General features: G+C 35.0%; 1 protein-coding gene across 1 annotated transcript; it reads right to left on the bottom strand.

Annotated features, from left to right (window-relative positions):
• Nucleotides 1-24,961: 24,961 nt before the first annotated feature.
• Nucleotides 24,962-25,872, bottom strand: LOC149150955 (protein FLOWERING LOCUS T-like). The gene is made up of 4 exons (XM_089442998.1): nucleotides 25,651-25,872; nucleotides 25,513-25,563; nucleotides 25,328-25,419; nucleotides 24,962-25,160 (listed from the first exon to the last, which is right to left on the bottom strand). The coding sequence occupies exons 1-4, from the start codon at nucleotides 25,870-25,872 to the stop codon at nucleotides 24,962-24,964; spliced, it is 564 nt and encodes a 187-aa protein (XP_089299124.1).
• Nucleotides 25,873-26,203: the final 331 nt, after the last annotated feature.

Here is a 26,203-nt window from a genome sequence, read left to right on the forward strand (position 1 = left end):
CATTGACTCAAGGGTTGTATAAATCCACTAGCCTTAAAGTCAAGTATTTGCAAGTATATGGAGATTCTAAAATAGTCATTAAATAGGTAAGAAACATAATTCATTGTGTGTCTGGGCACCTTGAACATTATCAATCTCTAGCCCAGAATCTTACTTCTCATTTCACTACTTTTAGCATTTCTTTAGTTCCCAGATTGCAAAACACAAGTGCTAATTTACTTGCTAATATGGCATCTAAGATTATACCTTCAGAATAATTTAGTCTAGATAGATTTTCAATAGAGTTAGTTTTTATGCCATCCATTCTCGATAATGTAACAAATTGGAGAGTGTTTAATAATGATGCTGATATAATCAATTTCCTTACATCAGAAGGGTCTTACGAGGAGCAGATCCTAGATGAACATGATCATGATTTGCAAATCAACCATAAACAAGGTCAAAACCTAATCTCGAAGTCTGTAGTTAATATGAAAGATATCTATGATTTAAATGATAGAATTAAGAGAATTACCAACTGCAAAACTCACAGCTCTACTTTAATATTTGAAGTAGTAAACCTAGGTTCAACTGAAAACCCCAAAACGTCAAGCTAGGTCTTGGTTTATCATTTGAAGAAATAATATCATTAATAATGTTGTTGAAAATATATAAAGGTGTCTTTTCCTGGGATTATGTAGATCTCAACACCTACGATACCTCTATAATTCAACATACCATACCAATGACATCGATTGAAAAGCCAATACAATAGAAGCTTAGGAAAATGCACCCAAACCATGAAAGTCAAATCAAATCTGAATTGAACAAGCTTTTAAAAGACAAAATAATATTTCTTGTTAGAAACTCAAAGTGGGTATCAAATATGGTCCATCTGAGGAAAAACAAATAGATATATTAGGATTTGTATTGATTTTAGAAACCTGAATAGAGCTTCTCAAAATGAGAAGTTTCCTTTGCCTACTATGGAGAAAATATTGAAATCAGTTGCAAGTACCGATTAATGTCTTTTCTAGATGGATATTTAGGATACAATCAAATTCTTGTACATCTAGATGACAGATTGAAGACAACATTCAAGGCGAAGTGGGGGACATACCCTTAGCAAAAGATACCATTTGGACTCATAAATGTAGGAGCTACATTTCAACATGCTATGGATATTTCTTTTAAAGGTATGACTAATAAATTAGTTTTTATTTACCTAGATGACATCATGGTCTACTCTAAGGATAGAAACAATCATTTACATGACCCAAAGCACATTTTTGAAAGATGCAAGAAATATGACATTTCTTTAAATCCCAAAAAGTCTTATTTTGCTTTACCAGAAGGAAAAATCCTTGGATTTATAATGTCTAAGAAAGGGATTTACATTGGTCCCAATAGAGTCAAAGAGATTGAAAATATTCCTCTCCCACATAACAAAAATACCATGCAATCACTCCTAGGACAAATTAATTTTGTAAAAAGATGTGTGCCAGATTTTTCATAGATTTTCCTACCCCTTCAAGCAATGGTAAGAAAACATAGTCTTCAAGTGGGGTAAATATGAAAGAGAGTCATTTGATTTGATTAAAAAATCCATTCTCAATGCTCCTTGTTTAACAACTCATGACTTTCTCAAACATTTTGTGTTCTACACTTTTTCATTTGATACATCATATGCAATAGTTTTAACACAGCCGAATGATCAAAATATTGAGGCACCAATCTCTTTTTTCAGTTCCAACTTGCAAGGTGTCGAGTTAAATTATTCTGATGTTGAGAAACAAGCTTTTGTTGTTTTTAAAACCTCGAAACATTTCATACCTTTTCTTGTCAAAACCCATACAAAGATAGTGGTACCTTACCTTACAGTAAGGCAGTTATTGATTCAAAGAGAAGTAGGAGAGAAAAAAGCCAATTGGGTTACTGCGCGTCAAGAGTACGATGTGGAAATCTAGCCAGCTAAAATTGTTAGGGTTAAGGTTTTTGCAGGATGCTAACTAGAGCTTCCCACTTATCAGCAGAAGAATACCAAGGTAATGAGGTGGAAATATCACAAGTAAGTTTCAATGATGCACAATCACAATATGTTGATTTGAAGTTTTATTTGAAGAATGCATATGCTCCTATGCATCTCAATTATAAAACAAAGCGTGCTTTAGCGTTGAAATCAAATCAATATGAATTAATAAATGATGTATTGTTTAGGAAAAAAATATGATTCGACATTGTTAAGATGCCTAGAAAAACCTGAAGCTCAAAAGGTCATGCAGGAATTACATAATGGACTAGCTGGAGGACATTTCGGAGGAAACACCACAGCTCACAAAATCCTGCATGTGGGTTATTATTGGCCAACAATATTCAATGATGCACATGAATATGCGAGAAAGTGTAAAACTTTTAAAACTGTAGCCAGAAGAGAAAATAGTCCAACATTCCCTCTGCAAATAGTAAACATCCAACAACCATTCAAACAATGGGAATTAGATATAATTGGTGAGATTGTTCCTAACTCTTCCAATTAGCACAAATACATCCTTGCAACTACTAATTATTTTAAAAAATGGGTAGAAGCTATCCCATTAAAGATATCTAATACAGAAAGTTTCACGAACTTCATTGATCAATACATAATTACCAGGTTTGGCTTACCTAAAACTTTAATGTTTGACAATGCATCTTATTTTTTTGGAAATACAATGGTAGAATGTTATTTAAAGTGAGGTTTTGAATTAAATTATTCAAACAACTATTATCCACAAGGTAATGGATTATCAAAATTGACAAACAAAAACCTCATTAGAATCATCAAAAGGACTATTGACCAAAATCATAAGAATTGGCACAAAGCATTGACATTTGCTCTTTTGGCAAACATAATTACATTGAAGGCCTCCATCGGTTCTTCTCCTTTTGATTTAGTTTATGGAAAAGTAGATGTTCTCCCCAAAAACATAGTAATTCCATCTCTCGCCCTAGTGCAATTCATCAATGAAAACCCTTCCTCTTCTCTCCAAGCAAGACAGTTCCAGATTCTTAAGCTCGAAGAAGAACGAGAAAAGGCTAAAGCAACCCACCTCCACCATCAGCAATTAGTCAAAGCCTCTTTTGATACAACTTCTGCGGATAATAAAACTCTTGAAGTAGGTGGTTTGGTTTTGAAATGGGACAAAGCACATGAGGAAAAAGGTAAACATACCAAATTCCAAAGAATATGGCTTGCCCTTTCCAAATCATCGAGAAAATTGGTTAATCAACGTTTCCTTTACATGACTTATCACGAAGGACAAATTCCTTGCCCGTTAATGGGCAAATTCTGAAAAAAAATACTTTTCCTAGAAGATAACCTCTTCTAATTTTGTATCATATCCCCTTTAAAATTCTTAGGAAAATAAAGGTTAAGTAGTATTTACTTTTGCCTTTTCAAAATAAAATTTTTGGTAATATTTTTTTATTTTTCGCTTCTATAAGTAGGAAAAGTTAAAGAAATATTTAGGATATTTGAGTATTAACGTAAACATAATTTCTTTGGAAAAACTTGATCTTTCTAAAATGTTTATTCTATGAGCAAACTCTTACCTTTAAAAAGTATATATGTTTTGTTATCAGTTAAAAAAAGAATCTTTAACCTAGTAAGGATTTTCTGCAGTCGAGTATCTTAAAACTCTATCATTATCATCCAAAACTCTCAAAAGAGCCAATGATTCACCCAATCTGATAAAATTTTCCTTTTTTCAAAGTGTAATTCTAAAATATGCAAAACTTAGAAGATAATAAGTCTCATTACAATCTTGTTTACCATGATTATAGGGAAATAATTAAACTAATATTACCAAAAATTCATACCAAAAGAGGGTAATAACCAATGATCTAATCAATCAAAGGAAAAGGGGTCTCATCAAGAGCCAGCTTGTTTATTTTAATTACAACCAGTGAGTGGCATTGTCATTATTATGTTACCAATCCTAGACAATTTCTTTTAAGAAACTTATAAAGAAAGATTATATAAAAGGAAAAAGGAGAAGATTGAAATGAGAAAGAAAGCAAGTGAACATCATTTTGAGTTTTGAAAATTGCTTCAGATGGGACAATGAATCAATGTTGGTTAAATGATAATGCTGTCGAGGCTATGAATGCCTATTGGCAGCAAAGGCTCTATCTGTGATAAATGAGTAAACACCAAAAACTAATCTGTAAAAGACGCCTTCTATATCTCCTTAAATCTTAATATTCACTGATGCAGCCATTTACATTTTTTATCACTAAAAGAGTAAAGTAGTTGAATAAATAGATTAAGTGATTATGATTCTAGAGAAATGTTGTTTACTTTATAACTCATGTAATTATTATTCCTATAACTCTTCTTATTTTGAAAGTCTTTAGAAATTTCGGAAAAGAAAACATAGATAACTGGTTCTCCCAAGTGAATTGCCAATTGTTGTACTATGTAACAACCCCCCATTTATATATATTAATAGCCAATATTAGACATATAAATGGAGACCCTTTTTAAATTTTTAGTCTTTTAAAAAATAAATCCTAACTCTAAGAAATTTCCTTGAAAACTTGTACAAAACAACCCAAGTTTAGCATCCTTATCGAAAATTGCAAATTGCATTTTTCCATGTGATAATCATAAACACCTTAAAGAAATTGCAATATGCAATCAACCCCCCCCCCCCACCCGTTGCGAAATTCTGATCAAAACACCTTAACAATTCGCAATCGCATATCAGAGGAATCACAAATAAATAAGCCATGCCATCGTATCATCTGTTAAGGATTTGTCAAATGCAATATTGCGATATTCACAATCACATTTCGCATTATAAATAGGAAACTCTATATGATATCATTTAAAAATTTTCTACACATGAATAAAGCACCAAGCATGGGAAGTAACTGTGTTTTAATATAATAATGAATGATCTGACAGGGTAATTAATGTTTAGTGGCCCAAGGAGAGGTAATGATGTTTCAAGTTATGGCTAGTTAACAACGAATATCTCATTCGAAATCCTCCCACGATTCAAAGTCATTTCTTAGAGATCTCAGCCTTAATTACCCTATATCGTCTGCGCTGAATATATCTATACCATTTTAGGCAATTTACAAAAGACATGTCACTGCGAAAAGTGACACAGAAACAAAAAAGGTAGAGCATTACAGAGTCTGAGATATCAGAAATGTCTCCTATATTCTATGATACGGTCTGTAGTGCCGATGGAGGAGAAACATCTCGGGAGGTCATATACAATAGGCTTGATGATGAGCATCCCAAGGTTACTCTCACAAAAGCAATGATAGACTCAATAAAACCTTCGGGACTCCAATTCAAGGATACTGCATGTCCTTTCCTTCACAGAGTAGGAGGAAGAGAAAAAATCCTCCCATACACTGATATGATTAGGTGGGTGATGGAAAACCTCACTATTGAAGATAGGAAATTCAAGAAATCGAGAATGGAACTCATGGGGTCATTCAAAGGATAAGACCTAAAGCAAATGTACCATTTACTTGACCCTCACGACATATATGATAAATCATACATGGCCAAATTTGCAAAGAAGAACGAAGAACCTTTCAAGATGATCCAGGGCTGGAGGTTACCGGACAAAAAGTTCAAATTTGATAAAATGGGTATGTATCCTATAGCCTCTTTGGAAAACCCCTACAACTATGCAGCTATTATGTTATGTAGACTAAACAGGTTACCTAATAATGCTAAGTTTCCATAGAATGTGTTCCTCTCATTGATGCATGTATTAATTCCAACATTATGAATTAGACCAGCATCCTATCTAATAACCTATCCACTGTCATCATCGAATATCGATAGAAGAGATCCTCCTCTCTAGAGAACCTTCCTCCATTCTATTTCAGTGCCTAAATCATGGATGCAATCTATTTCTGCACTAAATTTCCAATCATGGGTTGGAAATAGACCTTGCAAGACCCCTACCCTATCCATCTTAGCCATAAACAAATTTGAGAATCCCATTATATACCCCATTTTTATAAAATATGCCATGTGGTTATTTTTCCATTGCATCAATTAATTTTCAATAGAAAGCCCCCATGTTTTCCAAAGAAGCCACTACAGACCCTCTCACAGTCGGAAAATATTTTTCTATAGAATGGTTTACATGCATCAGGGTTTTTGGTAGTACAATGAACCCACATGTCCTCCCTTTGCATGTCTCTGATAAATTATTAGCAAGAGAAATAGCCCACCAGATTGTGGGAAAATGCTTGACCAATATCCTAAAAGAAAACAAGAAGTTATCATGGCAAGCTTTTCCTATTAGGTGTGATTCCTTTTCATTTGAAAAGTTTAACCATGCAATGAAGGAGTCAGTAAGCCTAGAAAACCTTAGATTCCATACTTTGCAAAAAGGGTAATTTGATCCAGACAAGATAGCATATAACATCACTACTATAGTAAAGATAAATCCTTATAACCATGAGGCTAATCATTTTTAAGACCTTTTATAGTCAGTTGAATCCTTCGAACAACCATTCAAATGGGCAAGGAAAAATCTAAGTCTTGAATATTTTGAAATATTTCATGAGTTTAGAAACAAAATGCTCAAATTAATTCTACTGCATTTGTTCAAAATTGAGGACAAGCTTAGTCCAAGTGTGACTAACAACAGAGAGGGACCTAATTCTCAAATAGAGTCTTAAGTGGATACAGGGAAGGCCCAAGACACTGATAATGCAATAGAATCCAGCAAGAATTTAGCCGAAAAGTAGGGTATGAACACCCCACCTAAAGATATCAGTTTTGAAATAAAGAACAACAGTTTGGAGTAGGAGTGGGATCAACTCAATAAGAAACTACAAGACACTCCCAAGACAACAGATCTCAAAGAAACTATGGAGTATCAAACTCCTCTGCATGTTCAGGAAAACATAGAGTTTGAACTGATGGATGAGAAAGTGAGAACGTCTCAGGAGATTGAAATAATTCCTGCTCTTCCCATATCGAAAATTGTCTTAAAAGTGACTAGAATCCCTCCTCATGATGTTTTCTATAGTCGCCTGCACAAGGCTGTAATAAGGAGACAGAGGAAAAGGAGAAGGATAGAAGCACTCAAGCTCCCATCGGGGAATGAGTTGATGGATATAGTTTGGAAGGACATCCCTTCCCAGCTAAAAACTTGACCATATTTTCACAGTTTACATGGGCTTATACAACGGCCACCATCGATAAAGCTATCTAGATATCTATTTTGTTGAAGGAAAAGGAAGAGAAGATTGCATATCTCAAGCAATAGCTTGAAACAGAGAAGGCACGTGTGAATAGGAAGGCTGCCGAGTAGATAGTCCAATTGCAACAAAGCATGGAGGTGTTGAAGATAAGCCATGAAGTGGACATATTGGCCAAAAACATTGAACTCCAAGACTTGTAGAAAGCCATGGAAAGATATAAGGATGTTCCTACTATCGAGGAATTCATGAAAGAGACGTTAGAGCTAAATTCTCTCTTATTAAAACAACAAAAACAATTTTGCCAAAAGATGTCACATATCGCTCCTTATCTGATCACTAGTGACCAACTAATGGATAAGGTGATTGACCAGAGAACTAAATTTAGCGATCTAACCAAAAGAATCTCATAATTCATCAAGGGGCAAGAAACATAAGAGGGAAGGAAAGATAATTAGCCTGAGACCGAAGAGACACATAAGGACATTCTATTAACATATTGGGATGTGAGGATCAAACAAGTTGAATTAGCAGTGGCAAGAGTGGTCGAGGTTTCAAAGAACATAGTAAAGGTGGTAAACCACACTTTGTTTGCCACCAACCTTGTGAAGGAAGGCAACCCAAAAGAATTGCTTGATTTAAATGACTTGCATAAAATTTGGAAGGAAAGAATGGAAACTCAAGGAAGAAATCGAAAAGTTAGAAAAGACTAATTGGGATTCGTATTGGCAATACCTCATGAATCCATACAATCAAATCATGACCCTTAACTTCTCACTCCATTCAATTTAGTGGATGCTGCGACCTCTCACAGATGCAATTTTTGCAGGATGGGTTAGGACACAGTTTGGGTCACCTCCACAAGTTAAACCGAAGGCCGATATATGTAATTTAAAAGACAATCTGGCAGACAAAAAATCATTATCATAACCTCTACTCATCAACTCACTTTTATTTTTGGAGTTAGTTAACTAGTTCAGAGGAAGGTTGTTTGAAACCTACTCGAATTTTTGTATAATCTATTTTTGAACATTAGTTAGAATAGTATTTATACCCTTCTCATGCATTTAGAGAAGGGTCCATAATTTTATCAAATTTTTTTGCAAAGAATGCACTTTTGTAAGTTTGTGAATGCTGTGGGGAAATTATGGAACATGATCGTTTCTTTTAAATATCAGACTGTCTTCCTTTTTTGATGCAATATTTTATACTTGGAAGATAATTTTATATAAAGAAAGGAGTCGATCTATGCCATTAGTCAATGAGCAGAACTTCACATATATGGTGCTTCTATCTTGTATGATTAGTCCTGTTTTTGTTTAGTTAGTGAAAACACTTTATTTTCTTGAATTGTATATGAGATATGTTCTTTATGTTAAGTGTTAATTTCACTATTGTATGATCCCTAGCTGGGATTATTTATTTTCATATATAAATCATCATATATGCGATATAGTTTATATATTTATTTGACTAACTATTTAGTCAAAGAAATTATCTCTCCACGTTATCATCTTTGTTTTATAGGCGATTTATCTTTATTATCACATGTCAAGCAAATATCTTTTTAGATTGCATATTATATAGAAATACCTAGGGTTATATTAGATTAAGTTAGAAAGAGATTTGCATGATAGAATAGGTCATTTAGTTATCATTATTCTATTGTGATAATTCAAAAACCACCCACTCTCATTTTAAACCCGATTTTGGGAAACGGTCCCATCACCCCTAGTCAGAGCAATAATAATATGAGGCCTCAACAAAGGGAAGCTTTGCTCTGACATTGAATCTTTTATAAGGTAAATTTTAATAGAAGAACTTCGTCCTAGAGAAGGCTACCTGAAATATGGAGGATAAAATGCATGATCAAATTTCTACTCTGTTCAAGAAGTAATGGGAATTAGAAAACACTGAGGACAATGTTTATTTTTAGATGGGGGAATGTGAAGCCCCTGTGCTTTGATTTTAGAAGACATGATTATTTTTAGACTTTTGTGATCACGGTTTGAGCTTAATGGATGGGGAGGCGAGGATTTGAATTGAACTATTATGAAATTAAATTATATAATATGAACAAGTGTTTTACTTTTCAGAAACAATGGGAAATAGAACATGAGTATTAGAGAGTTCTTGGTATTCTAGAAAATTATTAAGTGGTTAAGTCCACATCGTTGACCTTCCCAAATCCTCTCGTAAAAATCCCAAGAGAAAACTATTATTTCAAAAATAACGTAATGGGAGAGAAAGCCATGCTTTAAAGGAAAAAGAAAATACTTTTTCCTAAACAAAGAAAAATATATACATAATTACATGGCTACAAACACTAAAAGAAATACACTGATAAGGAAAAATATGTTATCAAGAAATTATAAAAATACCATGAAGTAATACAGAAGAGGTTGTTATTCATGTAGGCAAGAAGTTTGAGGTCTGAGAGAGTTACTAGTGGCAACACATTGGTTGGGAGTGATATTCTCTCTCCCATATTTTTCTGAGTAAGCTATTCTAGTTAGATAAGTTTAATTTTGTTGTTGAATATCTATGAAGTTATATCAGATCTTATTTTACTATATGTACATGTGTTATAAATATATATGTGCTTGCTTAGAACAAAAACAAAAAGGAATGTGCTCTATTTATTAAATCGTGACTTGGTAATGTTTTTATCTATATATATATATATATATATATATATATATATATATATATATATATATAATTAGAATTCTCCGTTAAAATAAAAAGGGGATACACTAACATGGGTTGACAGGTTCTATGACCTAATACTAACGTATGAAAGAAGTTCATGAAAGAGTATATTGTTTTAGGATACATTTTCCTATGCTATAATATCATTCTAGTATCTTCAGAAAATAGGAATTAAGGATCATTTTCTTGAAAACATAGACACATTGACAAAAAATATTAGTGATGGTCATGACTACCCCAAGTTTCCTTAGTAATTATAACTAAAGTTGTTTTTTCTCAACAAAGGACAATATCTAAATAACCATATCAAAATAGGCGGATTTATTCCTTTGGAAAGGTAGGAATAGCCACCACCTATATAGGTAAAGGAAATTATATAATAGTGAACATACCCCAAGGAGTTCTCTCACATCCTTAAGGATTTTAAACAAAGAAGTAATAGTAAAAAGGAATAAGAGTGTAATCGCGCTTAGCACTGAAGCTATTGAGCTACAAAAAATATTAAGAAGATAAAATACACATAATTTTTGATGTATTAAAAATACATAAGTAATCAATGTTAATATTTCATACTTGAAGTGACCATCTAGAAATCTATGATTAATTGGAGTAATATTGTACAAGTTTCTATAGTGAAACAATTATATAATCAACATAATAGTAACTCATCAATTAAGTATCGTGAGAACTGAAACAAAGAGAACCTATATGATAATAATTTATTTGCAAGTCCAAAACACATAGCAAGTGGTTTTTAACCCACTTGTCTATATGGACCACGAAGGGTCTCTTTAGGGAATCTTTTAATATATAAATCTATTAAATATGTTAGTTATCGCAATAATGACCTAACCACTATCAAATTTCAATGTCATAATAGGTCTACAATCAGAAAATCAAAATGAGGAAACTCAACCAATGCATAGGTTTCAACCTATGTAAAGAAGTTACCATGACTTAAGTCTCATGCGATCTATATGAACAAATAATACAACATATATGTGTGAGGTGAAAGTCAACTATACATGTATCAAATCCATAAAACCTCCGATAATGTATTGGTGGTTTTGTACAATAAAAGGAAAAACTGATGTATGATATGTATATCCGAGGAGGACTTCTTACAGAGAATTCACCCAGTCATATGCAATGGACAACGCTCTATATTAATGTTCTTAATAATGATAAATGAATAAAATTAAATCAAACAAATAAGGAGAATATGCATATTAAAATATCGAAATGGATTAAACTCTAGAGAATAATAACCATCTAGGTAATATTGGTAATATTGGAAACCATGATGAGGGGTTAAACCATTAAAAATAGTAGTAAATGAAGTAATCCAATGTTGGAAAGATGTTAAGTTATAGCCATCAATCTAAAGAACATGATAAACTTCTCACATAATAACCTAGAAGGGTTGGAATTCAAAACAATGTAATAGAAATTAGAAATATCTATTACACAAAGAACGAATTGTCATCCCAATAAGAAGTAGTAAAAAAAAAAAGTGTAAAGAAGAGAAATAAAAGTTACTTGTATTATTAATAGAGAACCATAAACATGAAACTTTGTCTAATTGTTCACCAAAATCTAAAAATAAGAATAATAACGGTGAGAGAACCATAAACATGAAACTTTGTCTAATTGTTCACGAAAATCTAAAAATAAGAATAATAACGGTGAGGACATTAATGGTAAACCTATCAAGACGAAGATCCAAATTAAAAATAAATAAATAAATAACAATTAAAGCACGAGGTTCAAAATTTTTATGGATAATGTAGGAAGGAAATTACCCATCACCCAAATGTTTGTGTAAACCCTTACAATACGTCAAAGATTAAGAGAAAGGGCTGAAAATAATGAATAGTGGTTGAGAAAAACGTTTCAATGATATATAGTACAATAAACCTGATTTACCTCGCAACAAAATTCGATGGTACTAGGTTAGCCGACTATCACTGTGGAATAGTAGGAATCATCTTAAAAACCATGTCAATGATTTAAAAAATGGAACAACTTATTACCTCCTAACACCATTATAATCGACGATGTCGATGAAGAGTTTTTTAATAGATGGAAGAAACTAGAGGCCACAAATGTCTAGTAGTTGAAAAGAAAACATATATCTTGGCAAAAGTAGAGGTTTGAAACCTCTGTGGAGAAAAAACTTGGCTGAGGCTAACAATTAACAAAAATAAAGCAAATGAGCAGAGAAAAGACATCAACCATAGTTGTATTATCAAGCATTAACCATGACCATTGGATTTCCTTGAGCGATCATAACAATAAGACATGATTGACATGTGAATAAGGGGAGTTGGCCCATCCGTTATTTTATAGATGGTAAAAGTCACATGGGTGGAAATTCCCAAGAAACTTAAACTCCATACGAGCATACGTAGTTGTTTGATGATCCAAACAAAACACGTAACTTATTCCTAAGTGTTTGTTCCACCATAGATTGAAAAGGGTTTAAATGTATATATTGATCCCTTTGTTAGGAAAAAGGTGATGTACATTATGATTGGGTTAGAATAAAGAGGGTGCACACTTATAGCAAATATTATAGTAGGAATAGAAGGGGTTAGGAATGGCATATAATGTATGAAATAAATAATATAAAGAAATATACATAAATACTATCTCATACAAATGTCTATGACACAAGAAATATATGGAAAACCATAAGGCAAGACATCATGCAATGTTCAAGAGTGGTGAATAAAAAAATTCCCCATGCCAGACATAAGTTGAGCATTATATGCTAACACATATCAACCTAAGGCATAGATATGGTTTAAATTCAATTAAGATAAAATTAGTCAAACTTTATATGCTTTTAGTGGACTCAAAGTCAATTTGATGCAGGAGCATCTAGCTGACGGGTCAAGACGAAAGGAAAGGTTGATTGGTCTCTGAAAAGGACAGAAGAGGAATTTGCAGAGTGAACAATGTAGTTGTTTTTGTTTATGTTGTTTAATTTAATAGAGAGCAGTATGTAGGAAGGTACACGATTAATTAGGTAAATTGTTGCAAGTCATTAGTTTTATTTTCATGTCAATACTGTAGGATAATAACAGTTCTTGGAACTAAAAAAAATGTGTAGCCAACAGAATGTAACCAACAGTAGTTGGAAGAAAACAATTCCATACAATCATTTTAAAAAAGAACATAACACAATTGTAAAGGTTTGACTTTTGGAAAGAGAGAGTGAGAAAGCTAATAAAATATCTCTAAGAACACATACATTTTTTTTCCAGAAACCTATAACTATTTATCTACCTGTCGTTCTGTTCAATTTCCAGAAACAATAAAAGTCTAATCTTTGTTTTGTTCTACAAACGTGTACACACATATGTGTTTCAAATTACATTGGTTCAAGTAGGCCTATGAACCCAAAGAAATTCGGAGACATAATTCAAGAACACGTGCAAAAACAAGGGCATACAATTCCTGAACCTAACAAATATACAAGCGCAGAGGAGTCGTGGACGAGTTTGTAGAATTTAAGCATCAAAATATAGACAAGGCACAAGCATTTCCGAACAGCAAACCGAGCAAATCATACAGGTATGCCTGAAGAGTAAACCGACTTGTTTAATTTATAAAATAAGCATGACAAATCTTTGTTCAATCATATACGGTTCCAAAACCTTGTTCAAATATTTATACAAGTCCATATAATAACACCTTACAAAGTTTGAGGGTATCATAGCATGAGGGCCTAGAAACCATAAGGAAAATCCTACAGCAACTACCCACCAGAGCAACCGTACAAGCCAACAGCCTACAACCACATATAGTCGACGGCTCCAAAAAATCATTGAAACAAAAACTACATAACCCTAGCCTACGACAATAGAATACAAGTGACAAGAAAAACAAGGAACGACCCTACCAGGGTCTGGCCAGAGCCTCGAAGAGCCAAAGTCTGAAACCCTCCAGGACATTACACTTGCAATGACAAACATTAACCGAAGTTCATAAGTATTATTTGGCAGAGTAAGTAAAGACTAGAGGAAAGAACAAAACCAGGGTTCAAATTTACCTTGCAGAGACACGTCGTAGTCATTGCAGTCATTTAGGGTCACCCTTCTCATGAAGGAGCAAGTGTATCAGTTTAGCTGTGTGAAAAGAGGAAATGACTGATAGCATAGAATAAGAAAACTTACCTTTGCATTGCTGAAGAAGCTGAAGCCGAGACCCTGCGACCGCATCCTTTTCAAAATAGAGTAATACAACCAGAGACTCAAAAACAGTCGCATAGAAGGATTCGAGACCAGAAGGAGTCATGCTATCTAGCAAACAATCAACATTGACATTGCCCATAGAGAAATCTCAGAGTCTAACCAACAAACTAAAGTTTCATAACCGACAACAAATAAGTGCAGACAAAGAAACATTAATGGAATTAACAGGTTCAAACAAGGGTTCATACCAGATGGAGGAGACGACGAGTTTTCCCAGGTCAAGAGTCGATCCAAAGCAAAGTAACAAGAAAATTTACACAAAGACAACCACAACATAACCATAACATAGAGCTCTCAAAACTCAAGCAAATGTGCATGCAAATTGACTAAAGTTAGGGTTTGAGTCTCTCATACCAAGGCGGGGTTGACAATCCCAAGGGGTGGACACTTGTCCATCAGTTGCCAGGGCAAGTACCAATCATAAGTGCGGACCCCAAATCCATTTTAAAATCATTACAATCAACTGTCATATGGACCTACATTATATTTAATCCAGTTTCCATCATTAATTTCATTCATTTTCGCATTATTAACTTTGGGTCGTGTGATAAGGGTGGGCTGGACCCATCAAGTGGTATTAGAGCAGGAAGTCGAAAGAGTCAAGATATGGAAGTTGGAAGAAGAGGATGTGGGAGAGGTGTGCACAGAGTAGCAGACGAAGGATTGAGGGAAGAAATAAGGATCCTTATTGCTCGTTTAGAGGCAGTGGAGGCAAGAAGAAGAAGGGATCCAGATATAGGAGATGACAGTGAGGAGGAAGGAGTAGTTACAACAGACAGATCAGATGAGGAAGGGTTGGAGATGATGTTTCTGAGGTCAGTTCTGTTGGCCAGCAGCAAGCCCAAACTGGAGATTCCTAACTATGATGACAGCCTGTCCACATAAGTTCTGTTGGATTGGATAAGCGAGTTGGACAAGAATTTTGAAAGAGAAGAGATAAGCGAGGACCAGAGAGCCAGGTTCATTGCAATCAAATTGAAGGGCACGCAACCCTGTGGTGGGATAGTGTCCAAGCAGAGAGAAGGAGAATGGACAAGCTACCGATAAAGAAGTGGTCAAGGATGGTGGCCAAGCGGAAAGGTAGATTTCTACCTAAGGATTACCGGGTTGAACTTTACCGACAAGTGCAGAACCTAAGACAGAAGGGAATGATAGTAAAGGAGTATACAGAAGAATTCTACCAGGTGAATTTGAGAGCTGGTTATACTGATGACACTTTGGAGAAGACAACAAGATACGTAAATGGTTTGATACTGGGAATACTGGATGAGATTAGTATTCTTTCCCCGAGAAATATAGAAGAATCCTATCAGAGCTCTGTGAAGGCTAAAGAAAATATTACTAGAGAACAAAATGCTAAGAGAGGATGGGGAACCGGCAGAGGACGAGGACAGTCCTATGGCAGAGGACGAACTGCCAGTAATAGCGAAGAGGGCAGCAGCTCCAAGGCTTCAGGAACAACAGAGAAAGGCGACAACATTAGAGGTGGCAGGCCATATCAGTGAGGAAGAGGGAATGGCTAAGGCAAAGGAGCTAATTTCCAGTGCTACAGGTGCCACAAGTGGGGGCACAGATCTTTTTAATGCCTTGAAGCAGAGCAAGCTGGCCAGAGGGAAACATTTGTTGCATAGTCTGAGGAAGCTGAGGCACCACACCAAGAAGCAGAAAATGTAGCGGAAACAGGGGAGGCCTTGGTTGTGAACAAAGTATTGTTGAAGCCAGCCAAGGAAACAACTGAACAGGCCCAATGGAAAGCACTATTCCGAACGGTTTGCAAATTAGATGGAAAGTGTTGGAAATTGATCATTGATAGTGGGAGTACAGATAATTTGGTTGCCACTGAGATGGTGGAGAAGTTGGGATTGAAGCGGCTTAAGCACCCCACCCCTTACAAGGTGTCGTGGCTACAAAAAGGCCACCAGTTGTTGGTTGATGAATAGTGTGAGGTTGAATTTCACATTGGCAGGTACAAAGACAAAGTTATATATGATATTATGGATGTGTGTCACATACTACTGGGAAGACCATGGCAGTATGATCGGAAGGTGGTACACGATGGGAAAACAAACAACTACAAGTTTGTTAAAGATGGAGTCAAACATACGCTTGTACCCATCAAGGAAGAGGAGATAACAGAAGCAAGTGGGACAAAAGCATTGTTAGTAGGTGGAAAATAGTTTGTGAAACAGATCAAGGAAAATGAAGTGAATTATGCTGTTGTGAGGAGGGCAAAGACAGTGCTGTTACACACAGAAATGTCTGAATTTCCTGCAGAAATTGAAGAGATACTATAGGAATTCAGAGACATTGTAGTTGATGATTTGTTGAACAAGTTGCCTCCCAAAAGAAGCATTAGTCATCATATCGACTTCATACCCGGAGCAAGCTTACCAAATAAGGTAGCATATCGGATGAGTCCCAAAGATAATGAAGAGATCATGAAATAGGTGCAGGAGTTGCTAGATAAAGGGCTAATAAGGGAAAGTTTGATCCCTTGTGCAGTACCAACAGTTCTCGCTCCCAAGAAAGGAGGAGAATGACGGATGTGCACGGATTCACGGGCCATCAACAAAATCACCATTAGATACATGTTTCCCTTTCCAAGGATGGACGATATGATGGAATGTCTAAGTGGGATAGCATAATTCACAAAGATTGATCTGAAGAGTGGCTATCATCAGATCTGGATCAGAGAAGGAGATGAGTGGAAGACAACCTTCAAGACTAATGAAGGGTTGTACGAGTGGCTGGTAATGTTCTTCGGTTTGAGTAACGCCCCTAGTACTTTTATGAGGTTGATGAATGAAATGATGAAAGATTTCATCGGCAAGTTTGGGATAGTGTACCTTGATGACATATTGGTTTTTAGTAGGACTAAATAGGAGCACCTTCAACATGTTCAAAAAGTGTTGGAGAAATTGCAGCATAATACATTGCTAATAAATTTGAAGAAATATACTTTCCTACAAAGAGAACTGGTTTATTTGTGCTTTTTAACTGCAGAAAACGAGTTGAAGATGGATCCAAAAAATATTGCATCAATCATTAACTGGCCGTCTCTGAGAAGCTTATTTGAGGTACATAGTTTTCATGGGTTGGCGAGTTTCTATCGCAAATTTATAAGAAACTTTATTGAAATCTACACACCTATGCTGGACACCATCAAAAAGGCCAGTCAGCATTTTTGTTGGACCAAGGAAACATAAGACAGCTTTTAGCTCCTAAAGAGGAAAACTACAGAAATACCAATTCTAAGGTTACCAGATTTTAATAAGCTTTTCCAGGTTTGATGCGATGCAAGTGGTACAGCTATTGGCGCTGTACTCAACCATGAATATAAACCTATTGCATTTTTTAGTGAGAAATTGAACGAAAGCAGGCAGAAGTATTCCTGATATGACAAGGAATTTTATGCTATCATCCAAGATTTAAAGCATTGGAGACGCTACCTATTGGGGAATGAATTTGTGTTATGTTCTGATAATTCAGTGCTGCAATATGTAATGCAATAGCATAAATTGAACCATAAGCATGCCAAATGGGTGGAGTATTTCCAGAGTTTCACCTTTGTGTTGAAGCACATTAGCGGGCAGGTCAAAAAGGTGGCAGATGGATTGAGCAGAAGAGCCTTGCTCTTACAGGAAAGTACAATACAGGTGTTGGGTTTCAAGCATTTGAAATATTTGTACCAGACCGACACAGATTTCAAAGAGGCCTATGAAGCCTGTCAAAATCCCATGTTGAGTAAAAAAAGTCCATGGTTGGACTACAACTTGTAGGAGGAACTACTGTTTATAGGGGGACAGTTATGTATTCCTGATTGTTTGATGAGAGAAAATATTATACGGGAGAAGCATAGCGAGGGTCTAGCCGGACATTTTGGCATAGAAAAAACTTTGGAGTAGCTCAGACACTTCTATTACTGGCCAAGAATGCGAAGGGATGTACAGCGGTATGTGAATAGGTGTAAAGTTTGCCAACTGGCGAAGGGACATAGTCAAAACACCAGACTTTACACACCACTGCCTGTTCCAAGTAGATCATGGGACTTAGTCAGCATTGACTTTGTCTTAGGACTGCCTAGAACACAACGAGGTTATGACTCAGTGATGGTGGTGGTAGACAGGTTTTTGAAAATGGCGTATTTCATCCCTTGTTGAAAAACTAGTGATGCCACTTAAGTAGCTCACCTGTTTTTCGCGGAGATTGTTAGATTACACGACCTATCCAGATCTATTGTTTCTGACAGGGACATAAAATTCACGGGACACTTTTGGCGCACCCTGTGGAAGATGTTGGAGACACAGTTGAACTTCAGTTCTGCATATCATGCGCAGACTAACGGGCAAATGGAAGTGGTGAACAGGAGTTTGAGGAACTTGTTACGGAGCTTGACTGGGGAAATTCACAGTTATTGGATCGTGCACTCTCTAAGGCAGAACTCGCTTACAACGATTCACTGAACCGTAGCACTAGACATAGTTGATTTCAGATCCTGTACGTCATGCATCCTCGTGGAATACATGAGTCACAGGATCTAGGAAAGATGGAGAAGAGAAGTGCTGACGTGGAAGATTTTTCTGAAGCGATGAGTGAACTACACGAATAGGTGAAATTAAACTTGCAGGACAATGTTCAACAATATAAACAACAAGAAGATCTAAAGCGGTGAGAAGTACAATTCAATATAGGTGATTAAGTCCTTGCACACTTACGCAAAGAACAGTGTCCTAAGAACAAGCTGAAATTCAAGAAGATTGGTCCCTGCAAGATTTTGCGTAAATTCTCAGCGAACACTTATGAGTTGCAGCTACCACCAGATATAGGCATTTCACCTATTTTCAACGTGGCAGACCTGTTCCCATACACTGCCAACCCAGAGGAAGATAGTGTGGTACAGCCAGAACGGGACACGCAAGCTGTAGATAGTTCTTAGATGAGGCACATGCCTTCGGCTCAACCCTATGAGATCAAGAAGATTCTTGACACACAGGTAGCCAAGAAGACTCGTAGGAAAGAGTATCTGCGATACGTTGTCAAGTGGAAGAACCATCCAATCAAGGACAGTTCGTGGCTTGACACGGAACAGATATAGAAGGCGGGTTATTTTGTGGAGGAGCTCATGGAATGGAGCCATGACTTTTTCTTACCCAGGGAGCTTGATGCAGAAACTTCTAGCTGACGAGTCAAGATGAAAGAAAAGGCTGTTTGGTCTCTGAAAAGGACAGAAGAGGAATTTGTTGAGTGAAAAATTTTGTTGTTTTTGTTTATGTTGTTTAATTTAATAGAGAATAGTGTGTAGGAAGGCAGAGGATTAATTAGATAAATTGTTGCAAGTAATTAGTTTTGTTCTCATGTCAAAAGCGTAGGATAATAACAGTTCTTGGAACTAAAAAATATGTGTAACCAATAGAATGTAACCAATAGCAGTTGGAAGAAAGCAGTTCCATACAATCATTTTAAAAAAGAACAGAACACAATTTTAAAGGTTTGACTTTTGTAAAGAGAGAGTGAGAAATCTAATAAAATGTCTATGAGCACACAGACATTATTTTTTCCAACAACCTGTAACTATTTATCTACATGTCATTTTGTTCAATTTCCAGAAATAGTAAAAGTTTAATCTCTGTTTTGTTCTACAAACGTGTACACACATAGGTGTTTTGAATTACACGGATTCAAGCAGGCCTACAAACCCAAACGAATTCGCAGACATAATTCAAGAACACGTTGCAGAAACAAGGGCATACAATTCCTGAACCTAACAAATATATAAGCGCAGAGGTGTCCTGGACGAGTTTGTAGAATTCAAGCTTCAAAATATAGACAAGGCACAAAAATTTCCGAACAACAAACCGAGAAAATCATACAGGTATGCCTGAAGAGAAAACTCACTTGTTTCATTTATAAAATAAGCACAAGAAATATCTGTTCAATCATATGCAGTTCCAAAACCTCGTTCAAATATTTATACAAGTCCATATAATAACACCTTACAAAGTTCGAGGGTATCATAACATGTGGGCCTAGAAACCCTAAGGGAAATCCTACAACAACTACCCACCAGAGCAACCGTGCAAGCCAACGGCGTAGGACCACATACAGTCGACGGCTCCGAAAAATCATTGAAACAAAAACTACATAACCCTAGCCTAGGACAGCAAAATACAAGTGACAAGAAAAACAAGGAATGACCCTACCCGAGTCTAGCTGGAGCCTCAAATAGTCGAAGTCTGATACCCTCCAGGACATTACACCTACGATGAAAAACATTAACTGAAGTTCATAAGTATTATGTGACAGAGTAAGTAAAGACTAGAGGAAAGAATGAAACCAGGGTTCGAATTTACCTTGCAGAGATAGGCTGCAGTCATTGTAGTCATTTAGGGTCAACCTGCTCATGAAGGAGCAAGTGTATCCGTTTAACTGTGTGAAAAGAGGAAATGACTGATAGCATAGAACATGAAAACTTACCTTTGCATTGCTAAAGAAGGTCAAGTCGAAACCCTGTGATTGCATCCTATTCAAAATAGAGAAATACAACTAGAGACTCAACAACAGTCGCATAGAAGGATTCGAGACCAGAAGGAGTCACACTATCCAACAGAAAATCAATATTGACATTACCCATAGAGAAATCTCAAAGTCTAACCTGCAAACTAAAGTTTCATAACCGAAAGCAAATAAGTGCAGACAGAGCAACATCAATGGAATTAATAGGTTCAAACAAGGGTTCATACCAGATGGAGGAGCCGTTGAGTTTTCCTAGGTCAAGAGCTGAGCTAGAGCACAGTAACCACAAAATTTACACAGAGACAACCGCAATATAACCATAACATAGAGTTCTCAAAACTCAAGCAAATGCGCATGCTAAATGACCGAAGTTAGGGTTTGAGTCTCTCATACCATGGCAGAGTTGACAAACCCAAGGGGTGGACACTTGTCCATCAGTTGTTAGCGCAAGTACCAATCATAAGTGCGGACACCAAATCCATTTTAAAATCATTACAATCAACCGTAAGATCAACCTACATTATATTTAATCCAGTTGCCATCATTAATTTCATTCATTTTCGCATTATTAACTTTGGGTCGTGTGATAAGGGTGGGTTAGACTCATCACAATTACAAAAGAATGAAGTGTAATGATTGCTTTCATGTATTCAAAAGAGAGTTGTGTTAGTTTTTTAATAATATCTAAAAATATATACTTCATATTGAGGCCGATATTTACTATTAAATTGTATTTATATTAGTAGAATTTTTTTGTTTGTGATTAAAGTACATTAGAATCCCTCAAACTATATTTTGTTCATTGATGAAGGAGAGCGTGACTGTTTTAAGGAATCTTGCAAAGATTGCCATAGAAAATAACAGAAGAGGCCATTTATGTTAATCAAATGTTTTTCCTAAAAACTGACGTATTTATTTTAATTAAACATACTAACATTGTCTTAAGATTCCATTTGTTAAATTAATTCTTTGTCTTGTTGCTACCTCAGGTTTAGAATATGAATAACCTGATATCAGACTTCCTTCCTTCATAGTGAATTAGACGAGGATATTTTTATGAACAACTTTAAGGTTTCAATGTAATGGTAAAGAGAACCTAGGTTGTAGATTGAAGAAGAGCTTTTATGGGTTTAAACATGAAGCTTGCCAATAGTAGAAGAGATTTGATTCGTTCATGTTAATGCATAGTTTTTAAAGACTATAAGTTGATCATTGTCTCTATATCAAGAAGCATGACCATGAAATTTATATTATACTACTATTATATGTGGATGGCATTCTCATTATTGGACATGACATTATAATGATTAACAAGTTAAAAAATGATTTGGGAAGAGAGTGTTTGATGAAGGATTTGGGTACAACAAAACAAATATTGGGAATTAAGATTATTCAGAGTAAAAAGAACAAAAATATATGGCTATCACATGAAAATTATAAAAGGTGCTTGATAGGTTTAACGTGAAGGATGAGAAGCCATTCAATACACTTCGTGTAGCCCACTTTTACTTAATCACTAATTTATGTCATTGTGATGACTAGGAGTTGGCAACTTGATGTATGCCATGGTATGCACATGACCAAATATTGCACATGCACTCGGAGTAGGGTACAAAATCCTTGCTAATATGGGAAAATATCATTACGAAGCAGTAAAATGGATTTTGAGGTATCCTAGAGATGCTACTCATTATTGCTTATGTTTTTCTGATAATAATATAAAGCTTGAAGGATTTACAAATGCAGATATGCTAGTGACGAGGACACTAGAAATCCCACCATTGGATTTTTGTACACATTTGTAGGTGCACCAATGTGTTGGTTGTGTAGGCTACAAAAAATAATATCTCTCTCCATAATTGATCTAAAATACATAGGTTCAAAAGAGGATTGCAAAGAAATTTTGTGGATGCAATGATTCCTTGGGGAGTTAGATATAAAACAAGACAAATATGTGTTGTATTGTGATTGTCAAAGTGTTATTCACTTAGCAAAGAATCCAACATTGCATTCACAAACCAGGCACATTGAGCTCAGGTACCATTGGACATGACACGTGTTGGAGGAAGAACATTTCAATTTAGAAAAGATTCATAAAGATTCATCCCATGGATATGCTTACCATGATATTGTCAAAATAGAAGGATGATTTATGTAGAAGCTTGGTAGGCTTGAGAGTAACTTAATGCACAAATTTTGTGTAATGATTGTCTACATATGCTATCATTAAGCTTCAAGTGGGTGAATTTTAAGGGATGAAGTAAATGAAGGGTCTCCGAGTTTCCAAAGACCACTAGAAAAGGCTAAAATGGACTGCCAATGGGGCACATTCACCACCGACAACTCCCAAATAAAGCATAAATAGTTTTTTAGAAAAATATGACTGTTTTCTTTGCCCAATTTTATTAAAGAAGGCATTGAATAATCTAGAGAAATATAGAGATGAAGTCTCTATGGAAGCCATGCCTATATAAAGAAATGAGTGAACGCAACCTATATAAAGAAGTGAGTGTAAGTTGCGAAGTCAGTGTCTGTGAACAAGTGTAATACAAAAATATAATTTTAGATCTTATTTGTTGTTCCATTTTTTGCTATGGGCTTCCTTGTTGTGTCTTCTCCTATAGTTTATCTAAATATTGTAGCTCTTGCATGTGTAGTTGGTTTGGAGTCCACATCCACTTTTTGAATTATTCATGGTCATTCACCATTTTTTATTGAGTATTTTTGACAAATTATCATAGCCACAATAACATAAAAAAAAAATTATGAAAATTTATGATATTACTAATGTAATAAAGGAAATTATAAAAAATAATATTTAAAAAAATAAAAAAATAATAAAGGAAAATAAAAGTAATAAAAAATAATATTTAAAAAAATAAAAAAATAATAAAGGAAAATAAAAGTAACTCCAAAAGATAACTTAATTGATTGAGTTTTATTGCTAAATACCTTACAATTAAAAAATTACACATAATCTCTTATGAAAATATCAAAACTTATTTATTCATTTATACCTTATTCATTTTACTTTTTATTATTTTCTTTTTAAAATTTCCTACCACTTTATATCTTCCCTTTTTTTTACTGAAAAAATATCTGGCGTTACTTCCTACACTGTTTACTGTTCTTTCAAACTTCCCAAAACATCCCAATAAATATGCCAAAACCCACCTCTCACTTTTATTTCCCTTTTGTGTGTCCAAAACATATACAAATTTGCCTGGGGAACTCTGAATGACCCATACAAGGTCGCCATTTGTAGAAATGAGGTCGTCATCCTCAATTTGATTATCATCTTTAAAAATTAATCCAATATATATCGGCTATAAACTAAATTTATTAATCCTTTATCATAAAATTTAAAATATACTTCATTATTTTTAAAATAACAAAAAAAAGTTGCGTACTCGAACTTTAATATTCTTCGGTCTAGAAAAATATAAGTGGCCGTGAGAAATGATAACTATTGTGCATAGAATCGATAACAAAGTTTGAAACTTAGACGCTCTTTATTTTTTAAATATTATTTCATTAATTTTTCACCTGTTAAATCTGAGCGAAGTTTCGGTAGCTAATTTTACTTAGTAAAACGAAACTTTATTCAGCAGGAAAACGAATCCCTAGATTTGACAAAAAGATGCATATCGAATCACTTATTCTAAACGCTCAGCTTAATGTAAGAGAACGTACATTGAAGAATGAAGGGATTCGATTATAAGTATTAAAACATATTATTTAGATATTAAATGTAAGTCATTTAAATTTAATGAATGCATGTGATAGGCTGAAATACCACACAAATTTCAACGTTATTGTTTAATAAAAATAAGTATCTGCATGCATTACATACAAAATAGAACCAAAAAAAAAATCTATACATAATTGTTTAATCCTAAGCAGAACTATACAAGTCTGAAAGCTGGTTCAAGCACGATATACGATATGAAACATCAGTGAAATATTACAAGGATATTTTATGTCGAATATAGGTGTTCTGTTGAAGTATATATAAGAAACCACTCAACAACAATCTTGTATATATATAAAATGGTAACCTAAGAAACCACTCAACAACAATCTCGTATATATAAAATGGTAACGGTTCATATATTTAATATAACAAAACCATTCAATAACAGCAATCTTGTATATATAAAATGGTAACGGTTATAGCGCTTCCTTAATGTTTTCTTCATTCTTTTCCGCTTCCTCTTCGATTCATCGTCGATTTCTTGCGGCTTCTTGTATCTTTATGCAGTGTTACATATGTTTCAATCATCAACAACACTCTCAGGGTGGTCACCCTCCTCATTTCTTATTTTGAAAGAAGCAGGACCCACCGGCTGTCCAAGTGCATTGACTTCCACAAAATCGGTCGCCTTGTACACTTTTTTTATTTTCAAGAAAGCAGCAGCCACGGGGGGACCAAGTGCATTGGCTTCAGCAAAATCTCTGGTACTGAAGTTCTCCCTACAGTACAACCCAAATCTGATAGGTACTTTCGGACTGAACATTGTGAGAACTAGCATCCTGGTAGCCGTTGATGTTGGAGGTTCATAGTCAACCACATTTTTCCAGGAACCTGTTCCTATCGTTGCATCAAAAAGAAAGATATTGATAGTTAAGGTTAACGTTACCAGGGATTCACTTGTTCAATTTCGGGTCCAAAGAATGAAGAACAGTCATGATACCTCCACGATGGCCGCTCGTATCGAACTCCGTAGCCATCCTGTACAACGTAGGATTAATACAGTTATTAGGAAATTCTATAAAGGGTTTCGGCAATATATTATCAGAAAATTGATCAGAGTTCCGGTTTTACAACATACCACCGTAAATATTCGCCACCGGGACCGTCCGGATCCGTCATAATCTGATTAGAAATTTATTAGAACGGTAAAATTCTTATTCCAATTTGAGCAAATATCACTAACAATCACGAAATAGCGATTAGGTTTACCAGTATTACTAATTCGGGTTTCCTGAAGGATTCCCTTAAACCTGGATAGATATCGAACGTAATATAATCTGGCCTTTCTCGCAAATCACCAAGCAATACTTCATCACCTGAGCTCATACGTCTATCGCCGTAGAATAGATGAATGATTAGTTGCGGATTGAAATCGTTGAGGATGCGTCCGATAACACCAGCTTCCACCAATTCCTGCTTTATCTGCTCCATTATTTGGTAAACTTAACGCAAGACCATCTGAAATCAAGAGGATGAAATATGCTTCTAAATCTCAAGAAAGGTCCCAACGGATACTTATAGCATTATCGTGTTAGGGTAAAAAGGGAGAGAGGACGCGGATTGCGAATTTGAGAGTTCTCAATGGATTATCGAGAGCTTGAGGAGCAACCCTAGGGATATATGACATGATAAAAAAAATGATATAATTTCCATAAGTTAGAAATGTTTGGTGTAAGTAATTTGAAAAAATATATAAATTTATTATATGAAATATAATGATTATTTGATTCAATTTTCGAATTTATATATTAACAAAATAATA

The sequence above is a fragment of the Pinus tabuliformis genome, chromosome 9 (genome assembly GCF_031772625.1).
Source record: "Pinus tabuliformis cultivar Carrire ecotype Pingquan chromosome 9, CPIR1, whole genome shotgun sequence".
NCBI lineage: Eukaryota > Viridiplantae > Streptophyta > Pinopsida > Pinales > Pinaceae > Pinus > Pinus tabuliformis.

Excerpts from the sequence above, each read along its gene's own strand:
- LOC149150955 (XM_089442998.1), bottom strand. The coding sequence starts at position 25,872 with ATGGAGCAGATAAAGCAGGAATTGGTGGAAGCTGGTGTTATCGGACGC. Across the intron at positions 25,564-25,650 it reads AACCCGAATTAGTAATACTG|ATTATGACGGATCCGGACGG; the intron begins GTAAACCTAATC and ends ATTTCTAATCAG. Across the intron at positions 25,420-25,512 it reads AATATTTACGGTGGTATGTT|GATGGCTACGGAGTTCGATA; the intron begins GTAAAACCGGAA and ends TACGTTGTACAG.